The 14,065-nt window shown below is 33.2% G+C and overlaps 1 protein-coding gene across 1 annotated transcript in view; it reads right to left on the minus strand.

Moving 5' to 3' along the window:
- LOC118187019 (bcl-2-related ovarian killer protein-like) overlaps nucleotides 1-2,187 on the minus strand; it is a 69,101-nt gene extending 66,914 nt beyond the window's left edge. The window contains exon 1 of the mRNA XM_035357207.2: nucleotides 1,941-2,187. Within this exon, the coding sequence (XP_035213098.1) occupies nucleotides 1,941-2,113 (173 nt within the window). The 5' untranslated portion in view covers nucleotides 2,114-2,187. The remainder of the gene's footprint in view (nucleotides 1-1,940) is intronic.
- Between the last annotated feature and the right edge of the window lie 11,878 nt (nucleotides 2,188-14,065).

Raw genomic sequence — 14,065 nt, forward strand, 5'->3', positions numbered from 1 at the left:
GGCTAAATACCCTACAAAATATGACATATAAAAAGTTGCATAAACAAAATACAATTTTAAAAACATTCGTTAAAAACAAAATTTCTAAAAATAATATTTAAAAAATTATAATTGAAATTAAAAGCTTTAACAATTTTTGAACTCTTATGTTGTATGTTACTTTTTACGTATTTGACTAAAACCAAAAAATTTAGAAACTTTCTTATGAAAAATGTCTTAAATAATATTGCTATCGAAGATGATGTGCAATAAAAATGAGTTACTTCGACGTTGTACGAAAACGCCAGTTGGAAGGGAGAGGGTAAAAACAAGTATTTTTTAAAAGCAACGTTTTAGATGATGCCGATATAATATCAAGCAACTAAATTTATTTAGATTCCAAAGAATAGCTACTACTGTGTTCTTTAGCAAATTAGTTTGGATAAAGAGGATTATTTTCTTTACTTGGTGATTAAAATGAAATCATATGTTTCGAGTTTTCTGAAAGAATTTTTTTTCTTGCCATGTTAATAATTTAATTAGATAGGATATACGCGTGGATGTAATAATACAATGTGTAATAATTAGTATGTAATAAGCAACAGTTACAAACCAGCACAAAATAAAAATTATAATAAAGATAAGTAAAATGTATCTTCAGCGAAGTATCATACAGCTACAGAATTTAAAAGATACGAAAGATCATATTCAAAAATGAACAAAACCCTGCATTTAATTAGCGCCAATTTTGGGAACTGCTTCATTAATTTCAACGGAATCCATCATAAGTCATTCTTCTTCAAAAAGGAAAAAGTTCTGATGTAAGCTAAAATGATTGTATTCTGTAAAGACCATGATTTTCTAGTTTTATCCATAGAAAGGAATCCCTAAAATGTAACCGATATCATAAACAATTAATACAGGAAGAAAAATTAAATTTACATTGTAAACTTCAACTCACGAATATTAAATTAAAATGTAAATAATTTTATCAAAACTAGATTACATTAAAATATAATGTCTTCGTCGTGTGTGTCTTTTGGATCTTTGTGGATTTTGTTTCAAAGATTTTAGTTTCTGTTTTTAGACAGAAACTAAAATCATTGGAACAAAATTTAATAAACTCAGCAATCATATATCATATTAAGAAGAAATTTAGAATATAGAATATTGTTGTTTAAAAAGCAAACTCTTTAAAGTATAACATAAGAAATGTCTTCTGAAAACATTCTAAACATGTTTTTAATTTCCATTGGTAAGATAGTGCTTTTTGAAAACGTGTAATCTTAAATTATGCCATCAATTTTTTCTCTTTAAGCAAAACTAAACAGTTTATATGTATATATATAATTCTTTTGACTTTTGACCTCTGGTAGATTTATTTAAATACTTTATGGGAATTTAAAAATTTGCTGGTTTTTAATTTAATATATATATATTTACTTCGGTACAAAGTTAATAGGATAATATTTAGAATGAAAAAATTGCTTGATTTAAACTAAAACTTCTGATGGAACTTCTTGAACCACTAATAATTTTAATTAAGAACAAATGATTTTTTGTATTATTATTCTTTTACCAGGTAAAGTATTATTCACTTAGATGAGCAGTAAAACAGTATTTTAGGAGACAGAAGCAAGCATTTTTAATATTGCATACATGTTTTATAGAATAAAAATAAGTGCTGTTAAAAAGCAGAGAATTTTTAGCAAAAGTAGCGACAATAAGAATAATAATTATAATTGTTTTTATTTAATCGGGGAAAAAGAATAATTTGTGAGTCATCTCTCCGAGCTATGTATTGGTATTCTTAATCCCACATTTATAGATTTGACTGACAGTCCATGCCCACGTGAATTCGAAACAAACGAATAAAGTTTCTTCCATGTTTATGTATTGTCATAACTGTCATCTGAATAACACAGATTCCGAAATTAAAATTTAATCTTTGGCTCTCTTACCTCAAATATTTACCACATAAACTCTTTGCTTGTTCCACCACCAGCTGCTGAGTTTGAGAGCTTCTCCATCCCATCAGACGGTTAGCGACAGCCTGACTGAGTTTCCGGCGGCGTAAAGCGGCTTGGTTATCGGCTACTGCGGCATAGCCTGACAGTGAGAGACTTGGACACATCGCTCTCGCTTCCGCGGCGTGATGCTAGTCGAGAGCGAATGCGAGAGCCACGTGACCCTATGCTGCCTGCCAACAGGTAGCTAGGATGCGCAAAGGAGTCTGCTACTCTGTGGTTGAGCGACAAATCGCGATTACCCCGTGCTCTCTCGCTGTCGATTTTGATTAGCACAATAGATCAAATAATCCGTGGTCATTGCCATCCGTTCTAACAGAGCTCCGAAATACTTAAATGCATTATCCATTCAAAAAGAATATTTTTTACTTAGAGCAGGGAAAAGAAGCGCGATTTCAGCGAAAACTTTTGGCAGTACCGCCTTTTTTTTTTTTTTTTTTTTTTTTTTTATAGTGTGTGTGTGTGTTTTGTGTGTGGTAAATAAGATACACGAAGCTTTGTAAATTTGTCTAGTACCCAATATATTAATCGATACCTTAAATATGTTATTTAAATGTATATACTTATGCTATTTCAAGTTCATTGAGTTGGATCATATTTTCATGGGAAAAAATTGTTAGGATAAATAGCAATATACATTTTCATATAACACTTGGTTAGGATAAAAAGTAATAACTGGTTAGGATAAATGTATTATTCAGATAAAATCAATGGTAATGTTATATATTTATTCTGTTTTTTCTGTTTATAATATACGATATATGTAATATATAATTTTTAAAAACTACTTTATTCGAAACGATGATTCCTTTCCTATTTCTAAGCAAGTAATTTCTTTGTTTCCGCTTCCATTTCTCGTGCAAGTTGTTTCAAGGTGTTTTCAATAAAATCTGCAAATTTTTTTAAATTTATTTATTTATTATTTTTTTTTTAAGTTCTAATAATAATAAAATTTTACCCAGTATTTACCTGCAGTCTTTTTTATCCACTCGCCAACGGCATGCTCGTTCCACCTACAGGATATTGTTTAAAATACATAAGATGTTAGAAGGAATGATTTTTAAAAGACTACTTTTCTTCATATTGATATTAAACTGGCTGCATGCATAGTAAATTTCCGAACATGCTTCATTCTCCGGATTATTTTCTCTTGTCCACAGAAGATTTACCAAAAAAATTTTTATTTTTTTATTCGTAAATCTTTTCCTCATTACAGTTTTGGGAATGAAATTATCGCACATTTGCAAAACGGCCCTCCCGCTTTCCGCCTGATCTACAAAAATGACGCTGCTCAGGAGCTGCGTAAGATGTAAAAAGAACAGAAACGACCAAAGAATAAGAATGGTTGGACATGAAATTTAAATCTTTTGGTATGATTCATTTTATACATATTCCTCCTAGAAACATACAGTGTATATAACCTATTTCTTCTTGACATATATGAAAGAACGCGCCAAAACATATTGGAGACAATTTTACTGGAACTGTAATAATATGCCTTGTTACGTTTTTATTACGTACGTACGGGTTCGTGGATTGAGTGAATAACGGCAACACTTGATGAAGTATCAAAACACAAGTTATTAGCCAGTATTATTCAAGACAGCTCCCAAAACACTTTTACAATCATCGAAGAACTACTATAAACACGCTGAAACAATCACTGACACAGCCTTCAGTCTACAACGATGAAGACAGCTTCACGACAAAGCATCAGAGTACAGCTCCCAACTCTGCTCGGTCGTTCTCGGAACTCTACGTACTCTCGAGACTTTCCACGCTACAACTCGCGATGCACTCGACAGTACACTAGAATACAGCTTCCGACTCGGTTCGGTCGTTCTCGGAGCTCAACTCGCTCTAAAATAAAACTCGACGATGCGCTAACTCGTAATATACTAAGAGACTCTCTCGATGCACTCGACGACCAACTCGGCACTAGACTACGGGACACTCGCTCACTGACTTTTAGCTGACTCAAATAGGCACTCTCTAACTGACTATCAACTCGATGGACTCCGCACTCCGCGTACGCAGGGTTTATAAAGACTTTGGCTTGCGTTCGAGAACATTCTGGGCTAAACCAGTAAGAATTCGTTCCAGAAGATTCTCCATCCGTTATATGGCATATCGCCAATTTTGTCGCCAAATGGGTGTTTTCTCGCTAAATGTGGAAACACTGCCTTACCTTGCCGTTTTCTGGCAACCCTAAACCTGCTTTGCGAGGAAACTATCTTACTTCGGCTGGACATTTCGTAACAGTATATAGAAATAAAAAATTACCTCTTACCTTTTATTAATAAATCAGCCTGTTAAGCACTCATATGTATGATAATTGATTTTTATGGTCTCGTACTTTCTGTCTATACTTCTTTCCGATACCTCTGGACTTGCACGATATGCAGTTTTTCACACTCTTCAACTAATGATAGTGCCATCTCCGCACCCAAATCGACAATCAGTTTTTGAAACTTTTTATTGCAGAATCTTTTTCCTCGTTTTCTGAAATGCATGCAATAATATCTGGTAACATACGGCGGAGCAGTTCTTTCGATATAAAGCTTTCAATGGGAGGGGTGCTTTTATTTGAAACATGTTATACATGTGTTAAACTAGAAACATTTCTGAAGACAGGCAATAGCTTCACTTGTTCAAAATTTAAATCCTCTAAACCTAAAAATTATCAAATATTAAATACTGAATCGAAATGAGTTATTTTTATAATGAAAAGACAAAAAAGTCCTTTTTAAAATCATTATATGGTGATCATTATATGATGAATATTGTGAATTAAACATGTGTGTGGGAAGGCGAGTAAATTTTATTCTTCGTGGTATATTTTTGTTCATTACACTTGTGATGGTGTTAAGTACGTATGCAGACTTGTATTATATTATTTTAAAATAAAACATAAAATTTAATTCGTAAAGAATAAGCATTTTCATTTTTATTCACACAAAATCTTTCTTATTCCTGTGTGACTAAATTTACGCATTTTGATTCCCTTAGAGATCATTCTCATGCAAATTGCCTAATCTAGACAAATGTCTTACGTTATAAAGTTAAGCTCAATTTGGATTAATCTAAACTAGTCCGACCTTCTAGCCTGCCAGACGAATTTTCAAAAGTAACAGTATCAGAATAATAAATGAATATAAGAGAAATAAAAGGAATTAAAAAATTATTGTGCCTCGAGCCTAAAGTACACAACTAAATTAACACAAATTTATTTCCACATTCTTGCAGGGATAAGAGAAAATTTTGAATTAAATTATTTAGAATTTATACTTTAACTATATCCTAGTATCCAGCTCGGTTCTTTTTCTCGAACTATTGCTTAGCGTACAAACTAAAGGAAAGTAGGTAAACTGGTGGAAAGACAGAACACGTCGGATACAGAGGAGTTCGTTTACAGCCAGCTGGGGTTGCCACTCCTCTTCCTCTTAAAACTAGATTCTTACTCTTATTAAAAACTCTCATAATTTAAGTCTTAGATACAATGGATTTACAGACTTAAATTTGATTTTTCGTAGATATTTCATTATTTTTATCACAAAATTAATACTTATTCTATTCTTTAGATTTTAATTAAGAACATTAATGTATTTTAAGTTCAAAATTTCGCATCTTTCAGACTCATGTAAATGAATGTATAAAATGTTTTTCAAAAATGGATTTTTGATAAAGTTAGACGCAAATAATATTGTGTTAATATTAAAATTGCGTTTTTTACCTGTAGCTTGGTTTATTGATCAAGTAATGCAGATTCACTAATGGTTTTCATCATTAACTCCTTGAAAGCGTTTCGGTCGCGAAGAAACGGAATAACAGTATGCAACTTGTTTTGTATTCGAATTTTCTTTTAATTGAAATTTGTGTAGCTAGCATCGTTCTGCCTATCTGAAACTACACAAAAACGAAGGCAAATGTTGAGGGATTGAAACGAAATAAGCCTCATTACCTCAATTTATAACCACACAAAATTCTGCTTTTGTTTCTATTAAAATATTATACATATGTATATTTTTACGGAAGAAAAAAATACCAGTGTAGTTTCTTTTTAATTTTAAAATTTGAACATGCAGATCGAATTCCGCGGCACATCGAAGGGCCATCCAAGGCTTGGCCCCCTATGCAGCTGAGTTCCTTGCATACCCCTATTTATGCCGCTGATTCTAATTTTGATCAAGAGAACCCCGATGGAATCCAGGATTTTCGTAATTCCGATCCATTGCCACATAAAGCTCGAGGATAAAATGTAATGAAGGAATGTATTTAACAATAACAGTCAAACAGGATGATATTTCTTTTAACATGAAAATTGATAAAAAAATTCAATCAATACTGGCAGTTAAAAAATACTAGTTCTGTTAAGAGTTTAGAAATACAGTTAGGACAAACTTAAGGAAAGCCTTTGTAAGATGAAACTACAACTCTGCCTTCTTATTTTATACACATACTGTTGATACTTTCGTAAATGCCTCAAATACTTTTGTGCAGCCATGAATAATAAATCTAACAAACAGAAGAAATTAATGTAGTTTAAATTCATAACATGTTTTTAAATCGTTAATTTAAACTAAAATTTACTAAACAGCTAAAGTGTACTTTTTAGACATTACGTCAGCTTTAAGTCGAACATTATTTCTTGGACATTAAATCGAATGGTGGTTCAATTTTATTTCATATAAACGGGCTTAATAAATTTTGAGAGATTTCTATGTAGTTTCTGAAAAAATGGCGCGAAAAAATGAGAAAACGTCATATTAATGATGTAAATATTCATTACTTGATTAGCATCTGTCTTAACATTTTGTTTTAAAACAAAACGCAGTGGTTGTTTTAAAACTAGCATTTTAATCGATCTTAATAACTATCGTTTCATATAGAGGCATTTTTACTATTAGTAATTCCTTAGTATTATTGATTTTTAAATTTTGATTAAACGATTTTTTAATTATGCTGTATTTTAGCAATCAAAAGTGAGAATATAGTCAATTTAATTTACAAGCAAAAAATCTCGCTCTACAATTCGATATATCTTACAATTTGCGTGCGAATAACTCTGACTTTATCATTGGCATAATCTGGTTTTCAGACTTTTGACAGCTAGTTTTATCGCAAGATCTGTTTTTAATTCACTCACGAGGATCAGAGGTCATGGGTCATTGATAGCTATGTTTATTTACGATTGAGATGGTTGCGGCTATGGTGAATGAATTTGGAGTTCTTTACATTCGAAGAAATGGATTTATTAAAAATGAATAATGAGACTTTTATATCTTAAATTTCAAATAAAATTCGAAATTTATCGCCTATTTATTTTTTACCTCAATGTAATCGATGTCCACTTCTGCTGATAAGTTGCAGCTAACTCTCTAACTGCAGTGTTACAATTTAGGGTGGCCAACTTCTGTGCATATATATGATCGACTATTTGTTATAAATGTGTCACGATCTCGGTACTAAAAGCTTGAAATAGTAAGGAAAATACTAAGTCTTCGATTCTTTTTCGTTTTGTTTTGTTTTGTTTAATATTTATTTTAACAAGAATTAAAATGTAAAACAAAATTATACAAGTAGAGAGTTTTAATTTAAAACATACGAAGAAAGTACTTACATTATTGCACAAACGTTAAGAAAAATTTATCCGTTTTCTAAAAACGCTAATACAGTATACCACAGGAGGGAATACTAAATACTAAGCAAGAAACACAGGAACGTTAATATTAGTAATTAGTATTGGTACACTGAGTCCGCTAAATAGCGAGCGGAGGACATGTGATGTAGGACGCCGCTTTTCCACTCTGTCCATGGCTAGCGTGGAAGGCGAACTGTCAACTTCAACCATAATTCTAAAAGAGCCAAGAACGTTTATTTTCAATGAGTCACGACTAAATTGCGTTTCAGTGTTGAAGTCGTCTTCTGTTGGGGCTGAATCGACAAAAAAATCGATTCGCAATCAGTTTATTACCCATTCTTATTATAACTGATTCTTCGCAGTGGTTGTTTTTTATTTTGGGAAAAGATCGCTGTCACACGGACTCATATCAGGTCAGCACGGAAATTCCAGTACCTCCCGTTACCGCCACGTAACCTTGGCAGCGGTCGCACTCTTATGGATGATGATGGGATTCATTTCCTGAGGCATCATCTATGTCCAACACTTAGGAAAAAGAACACTTACCGAAACATCCACCATAATGGCTGGATATGAGATCGCGTAACTATGATCTCCTTATTAAAATTAAAGAACCACTTCAAGAATCTGGGCTTTAGGTCTTTACGGTGCTGAGCATCAGGAGAAGAGGATGCGTTAGTGGGGCAAGACACTTTCCAGTAATTTGGCAGAAGCCGATAGACATGGTATACGATTATATTGAGTGTTTGTAAATAAATAATAATAAAAAAATAAAAAAATGTAAATAAACAGTAATAATAAAGTCTTTTCAGAACTATCGACAATTTGCACTACTTTTTATTCAACCCTTATATAACGGTACTAAACCCCAAGCAGTAAAGCAAGATGTCGTTGCAAAAAATGTTGCAATATGTCGTAACACTGTTTTGAAACCGTTGCAAAGACGTCTTTATTACGTCTTTGCAGATGAGGTTTTTATCGCATAGACGTCGTTATTGCGTCTTTCGCATGTGATATTTTGGCTGTGAAAGCATCGTATCACGACGTCTTAAAGACGCCTGAATGTTCGCCAAATTCCAACTTTTTGCGACAGTTGTGAAAATGTCGTTATTATGTCCTTGTGTTACATATTGATTTATGCAGAAAAATAAGTTTAATAATTAATATATTTTTCTTCTTTTTTAAATTTTTGTATTCCTTGTATTTTCTAAAGTTTAAATATTTTATCATTTCCTAAAAACCAGAAGATAATACAATTTTTTCTCTTTAGACTATATATGCATAATTAATAATAGCCTTAACTATTTTCACTACTTTAAACTATAGTTTTTAATTTCTCTTTAGACTAAATATGCTAAAATTAATAATAGCCTTAATTATTTTTAGTACTTTAAACTATATTTTTTAAATAACTTAAATTCTAAGTTACGATTATTTAAGATTTCATCATTTTTTTACCTTAAGTGAGAGTAATTATGAAAGTGGTTATTACAAATATATAACATTAATAATAGGTTTTAAGAAAATAAAACTCAATTAGACATAAATAAAAGTAAAGATACATATGTGGGTAAGAAAAAGAGCGTTTCTGATAACAGCATTATCACATTTATTTCTGTTAAATCTCAGAGGCATTGAAAACTGCCCGTCATGATAAATTAGGAAGTGGTTCTTAAGGTAACACAATCAATATTTTACCTGAAGTCAAGTATAAATTTATTCGCGTTTCACAGTAAAAAATATAACCATTAATTTCTATATCTCCAAAATATGCAAATGAAAGACAGTATAGAGTAGTTAATAAATGTGATCAGAAATATACTTAAATCAAATAACTTCCCATATTCATATCTAAAATGAAATAATAACCTAACAAACAACATACATGACAGCACTATTTAAGAAACAACGTGAACTAGTAGTGTTTGAAAGTACGAGGTTGGAACTTTAATAGTGGCAACACAGCTGAAAAAACGCTACGCAACAAAACCAAAGAATATCGCGTATACCACACGTAAACTACATACCTACCTTACCTCTCAGCAAAAAGACTCGTCCTGCCTACGTCACGCGCATGCGGAATGACGCGAAGAACGAATCCTTGTATTAGTTCGTGGTCTAAAGTAAGTGTTGTCAGGATGTTTTCAAAACAAGAACAACGATGTTGGATAAATATTGAATGTGCCAGAGGTCATACAGCACGACAGTGTCATCAAGGGCTTCAAGAGGCTTGCGGGAATCTGCATTGCTTTACAGAACCGTAGCAAGATGGGTGAAAGCATTCAATGAAGGACGCCAAAACGTGGCAGACATGCTGCGGCCAGGTCGTCCGAGTGTCAGCGATGCAGATGTGCAAGCTGTTGGCGCACTAATGGACAGTGATCGCCGCCAAACGATTCGTCAGCTGGCCGGACAAACAGGATTAGCGCATACGACTGTGCTGCACATTCTGAAGGAACGCCTGTCCATGAGAAAAATTGCTTCACGATGGGTTCCACATCAATTGACGGGAAATGCAGAAATGGCTACGATACGATGCTGCCCGAATCCACCTGGAGCGCTATGAGCGCGAAGGAGCACAATCTCCGACCAGCTTTGAGAAAAAAACGGCGACACTTTCTGCAGAACGCTCCTCTCATTTTGCATGACAATGCTCGGCCGCATGCAGCGCAAGCTGTGACTGATTTGTTCAAGCGATGGGGCTGGGAAGTGCATTACCATCCACTATACTCCCCAGATCTAAGCCCTTGTGACTATGACTTAATTCCTAAGATGAAAGAACCACTTCGTGGCACTCGCTTCCAAACTGTTCCTGAGATTCTTGCGGCAGTAGACCGGTCCATTCAAACTATCAACAAAACAGGCGCTGCTACAGATATTCTGCGACTTCCACATCGTTGGAAACGAGTTGTACACAATGCTGGCGACTATATTGAAGGACTGTAAAACATGGTGACATGAATCACTTTTGTATTCCTTGTAAATAATTAGTTGCCACTATTAAAGTTCCAATCCTCGTATAAATAGCAGAAGGAAGGTAACAGAACTAAAATTTCCAATTAATAAAAAAATATTTGTGTTTTTTAAATAATAAGTAATTTAAGGTGCAATAATTATGGATTGCAGTATTTACTAGTAATGCTGATGTTTCTCAACACAATTTCTTTCGATCATACGAGTATGTAAAAGTATTTACCTATTTTTAGTTTCTACATTTTAGAACAGTGCTAGATTACAATGATCATTTCAGGCACTTTTTATAATCAACAACTTTCCTTTTTCTTACTGTACAGAAATAATTGAAATAATATAGTATACGATAATAAGCTAAGTACGTTAAAGTAAGCTCTTCGTTAAATAGCACACGATGAAACTTTTTGTTTCTATTTATTGTGAATTTCTTTTATTATTATGAATCTATTTATTATGAATATGAATCTATTTATTATGAATTTTATCTATTTATTATGAATCACAAGCACAGCGAAGAAAATATAATATACTTAAATTTAATAAAAAATAAAACCTTATTTCCAACATTCATTTATTGAGACAATCTAATAAACATACATAACGGCAATAGAATATACTTAAATTTAATAAAAAAATAAAACCTGATTTTCAACATTCATTTATTGAGATAATTTAATAAACATACATAACGGCAATATTTAAAAAAAAAGCAAATTACACAGTGTTTGGAAGAATAGATACCAAACGAAAAGTAATAAAACTGCAATTTGCAATCAATAAAAAATATTTAGTGTTTTTTAATATTACACAATTAAATATCACATAATTATAGATTACAATATTTCATAGAAATGCTAATGTTTCCTTAACACTAGTTTTTCGATCATACACTACATACACTGTTTAAAATCGTTAACCTTTTCTGCATACTGTACAAAAGACTATGTACAATAGAATGTGCATTATTATTAATTTTAATAATTAACTAATTGCTTATATTTTACATATATCTAATTCATCTTAAGCAGTCATATTAAGTAGTGGTATCAGTCCAATAATTTCTTTGTATTTTGAAAATAATGAACATACCATAACAGCTTGAATTGTTGTTGCTTCTGTACTGATTGCATTTTAAGCAAAACCAGAAAGCGACTTACCGTTGTATGTTTATTTTTGGTTTTATATGAAAAATTTTGAAAGCCAACTTTTTAATATGAATGATATGCGATATAGCACTTAGGACGTTAAAACCGAAGCACAAAGCTCGTAAGTTTATCCAAATATTGCACGGCTGGAACCACAGCGATTGGAGACAGACACTATTTCCACAGAGACACTATTTCACGAACATTATATTCTACAGACCACTATAGACCACAGAGACAGTGCGCTAGAGACCGAACCTTCGACCTGGAATTTCCGTACAAAATTTAGATGAAACGGGCTCTAGAAGGGACCCATCAGTGGCGGCGCAGACCCCACAGTCCCTGCCCGGCTTTATACATAGCCTCGGCGAGGTAAAAAAGAAGCTTAATACGAAGAAAATACACTAGGACACCTTTGCCTCGGGGCACCACTTCCTCAGCATCAGATACATTCGTGTGGGTGCCTCACCTTGCTCTGTCAGTCCCCGTCACTGGGACTATGAAGGCCAAACCCCCATCAAAGAGACCCACTTAAATCTACATATAGCTCCACCACAGCCGGAGGAACAGACACGACAGTACCAATACGGTCCCTGCCAAGCCTGAACCAACCTAAGTACAATACTCGGGTTCTAGTCCTGTGAAGACTGTTTGTGAAGACCACAGAGACACTATTTCACGAACACTAGATTCACAATAGCAGATATTCACACACAAAACAAGCACAAATTCAGCATTCTCACAATAATTTCACTCGCTGAAGGCAGTTGAAGTAAACAAATACAGAACAATGAGAAGATTCACAATGCGTTCTTTGATTGACAGTGCATTACATTTACTTTTAATATAAGCAATATTATTTATATCAGCCATTGCTTGATTCAATTTCAAGCATGAAGTAAGTCTTTTCAAACGCGTTACAGATGGCATCTTTACCCAATGACTTGAAAGAACTGCTAGAATCTGAATTAATTGTGCAGTTGTTCGAATTTGGCAGCTAGCCAAAGCGGGTAAATCTCGAGAGGTTCGTTTATATAAGCTTCCAGTAAATAATGTACAGGTCCGCTTCTCCTTCCGCCATATATACTGGACAGCCGTGAATTCGTCCTTACTTCAGAATTTGCATGAGAAAAGTGATGTAGCGTGAGAGAAATCTAATCTAACTGACTTTCACGAAATCACCTTAGAAATGACCTTGACGAAGATTTCCTGGAAACATAAACATTAAAACGTTTTCCAAAGCAAATTACAAATTTTACCAAAGTTGAATTACTAAGATTTTAGTTCAGTAAGTTGGTAGTTGAGTACAATAAGGTGCAGACGTTCTATTTGCCTTGAGAAACCAGAAGAGCTACTGCATGTAACGCTTTGTAAAAGAAGCTGTTTTGGATTCACACCTATGGTTTATGGTGGTTCATGGTTGGTTGACTGACTAAAGCAAAGAATGGGAAAACTCTTTGCCAAGAGCAGGAAAGCTTTCCTGAAGAGCTTTTAAAATTCACCTGTACTCATGCTATATATGGAGAAATCCCATACAACCAGTCCCACTTTCTGTGATTTAAACCCCCACGCTACGCAAGAAAATGTCTGAAAAACACACAAAAAAATGCTTTTTTTTTTTTTTTTTTTTTTTTTTTTTTTTCTGAATGAATGCAATGCGTACGTTCAACAACCCCGAGAGAGCACACAAAACTAACGAAGATGGTCAGCAACCTTAATATCTGGATTAGTTTTTAAAAATATGAAAGCTGATCCCGTACATTAAAAAAATATCAGTTAAAATTAGCGCTAAATCTTAATCGATATTTCACTAAAATTATTACAATAAATATGAAGGTTACGATCAAAAATATCAAAGCTTCTAACAGTTTTTCAGCATTTTGAAATTTTGTAGAATCTCAAAACAGTGCTGCATCGCCTATTCTAGTTATAATGGCATATATTTAGCCTGCAGTTTACATCGATATTGCGACTTACTTTTTTTTTAATATAGTGTAGTTTTAAGTATCATCTGCAACATTTGGTGTGCTGCTTGAATATATTGATGCAATTGTTAATATAATTCACGAAAATAATTTCACTATTTTATCCAAATCGCTTCTTCAGTATTTCACGAAATTTACGATTTGTTTTTCGAAGTAAAGTAAATCAAACTGTTCATATTTTACTTGCGCTGGTAACTGTTTATTAGAAACTTACATATTTGCACGAAATCAAGCTGTTGACATTAGTTTATCTGCCTTTCGTATGCAAGCTTCAGTTCTTTTATACTCAAACCGGTGCTTTTATTCAGCTCAGCC

Source organism: Stegodyphus dumicola, chromosome X2 (genome assembly GCF_044657685.1).
Source record: "Stegodyphus dumicola isolate Sdum_Otavi_A_Nest chromosome X2, ASM4465768v1".
Classification (NCBI taxonomy): domain Eukaryota; kingdom Metazoa; phylum Arthropoda; class Arachnida; order Araneae; family Eresidae; genus Stegodyphus; species Stegodyphus dumicola.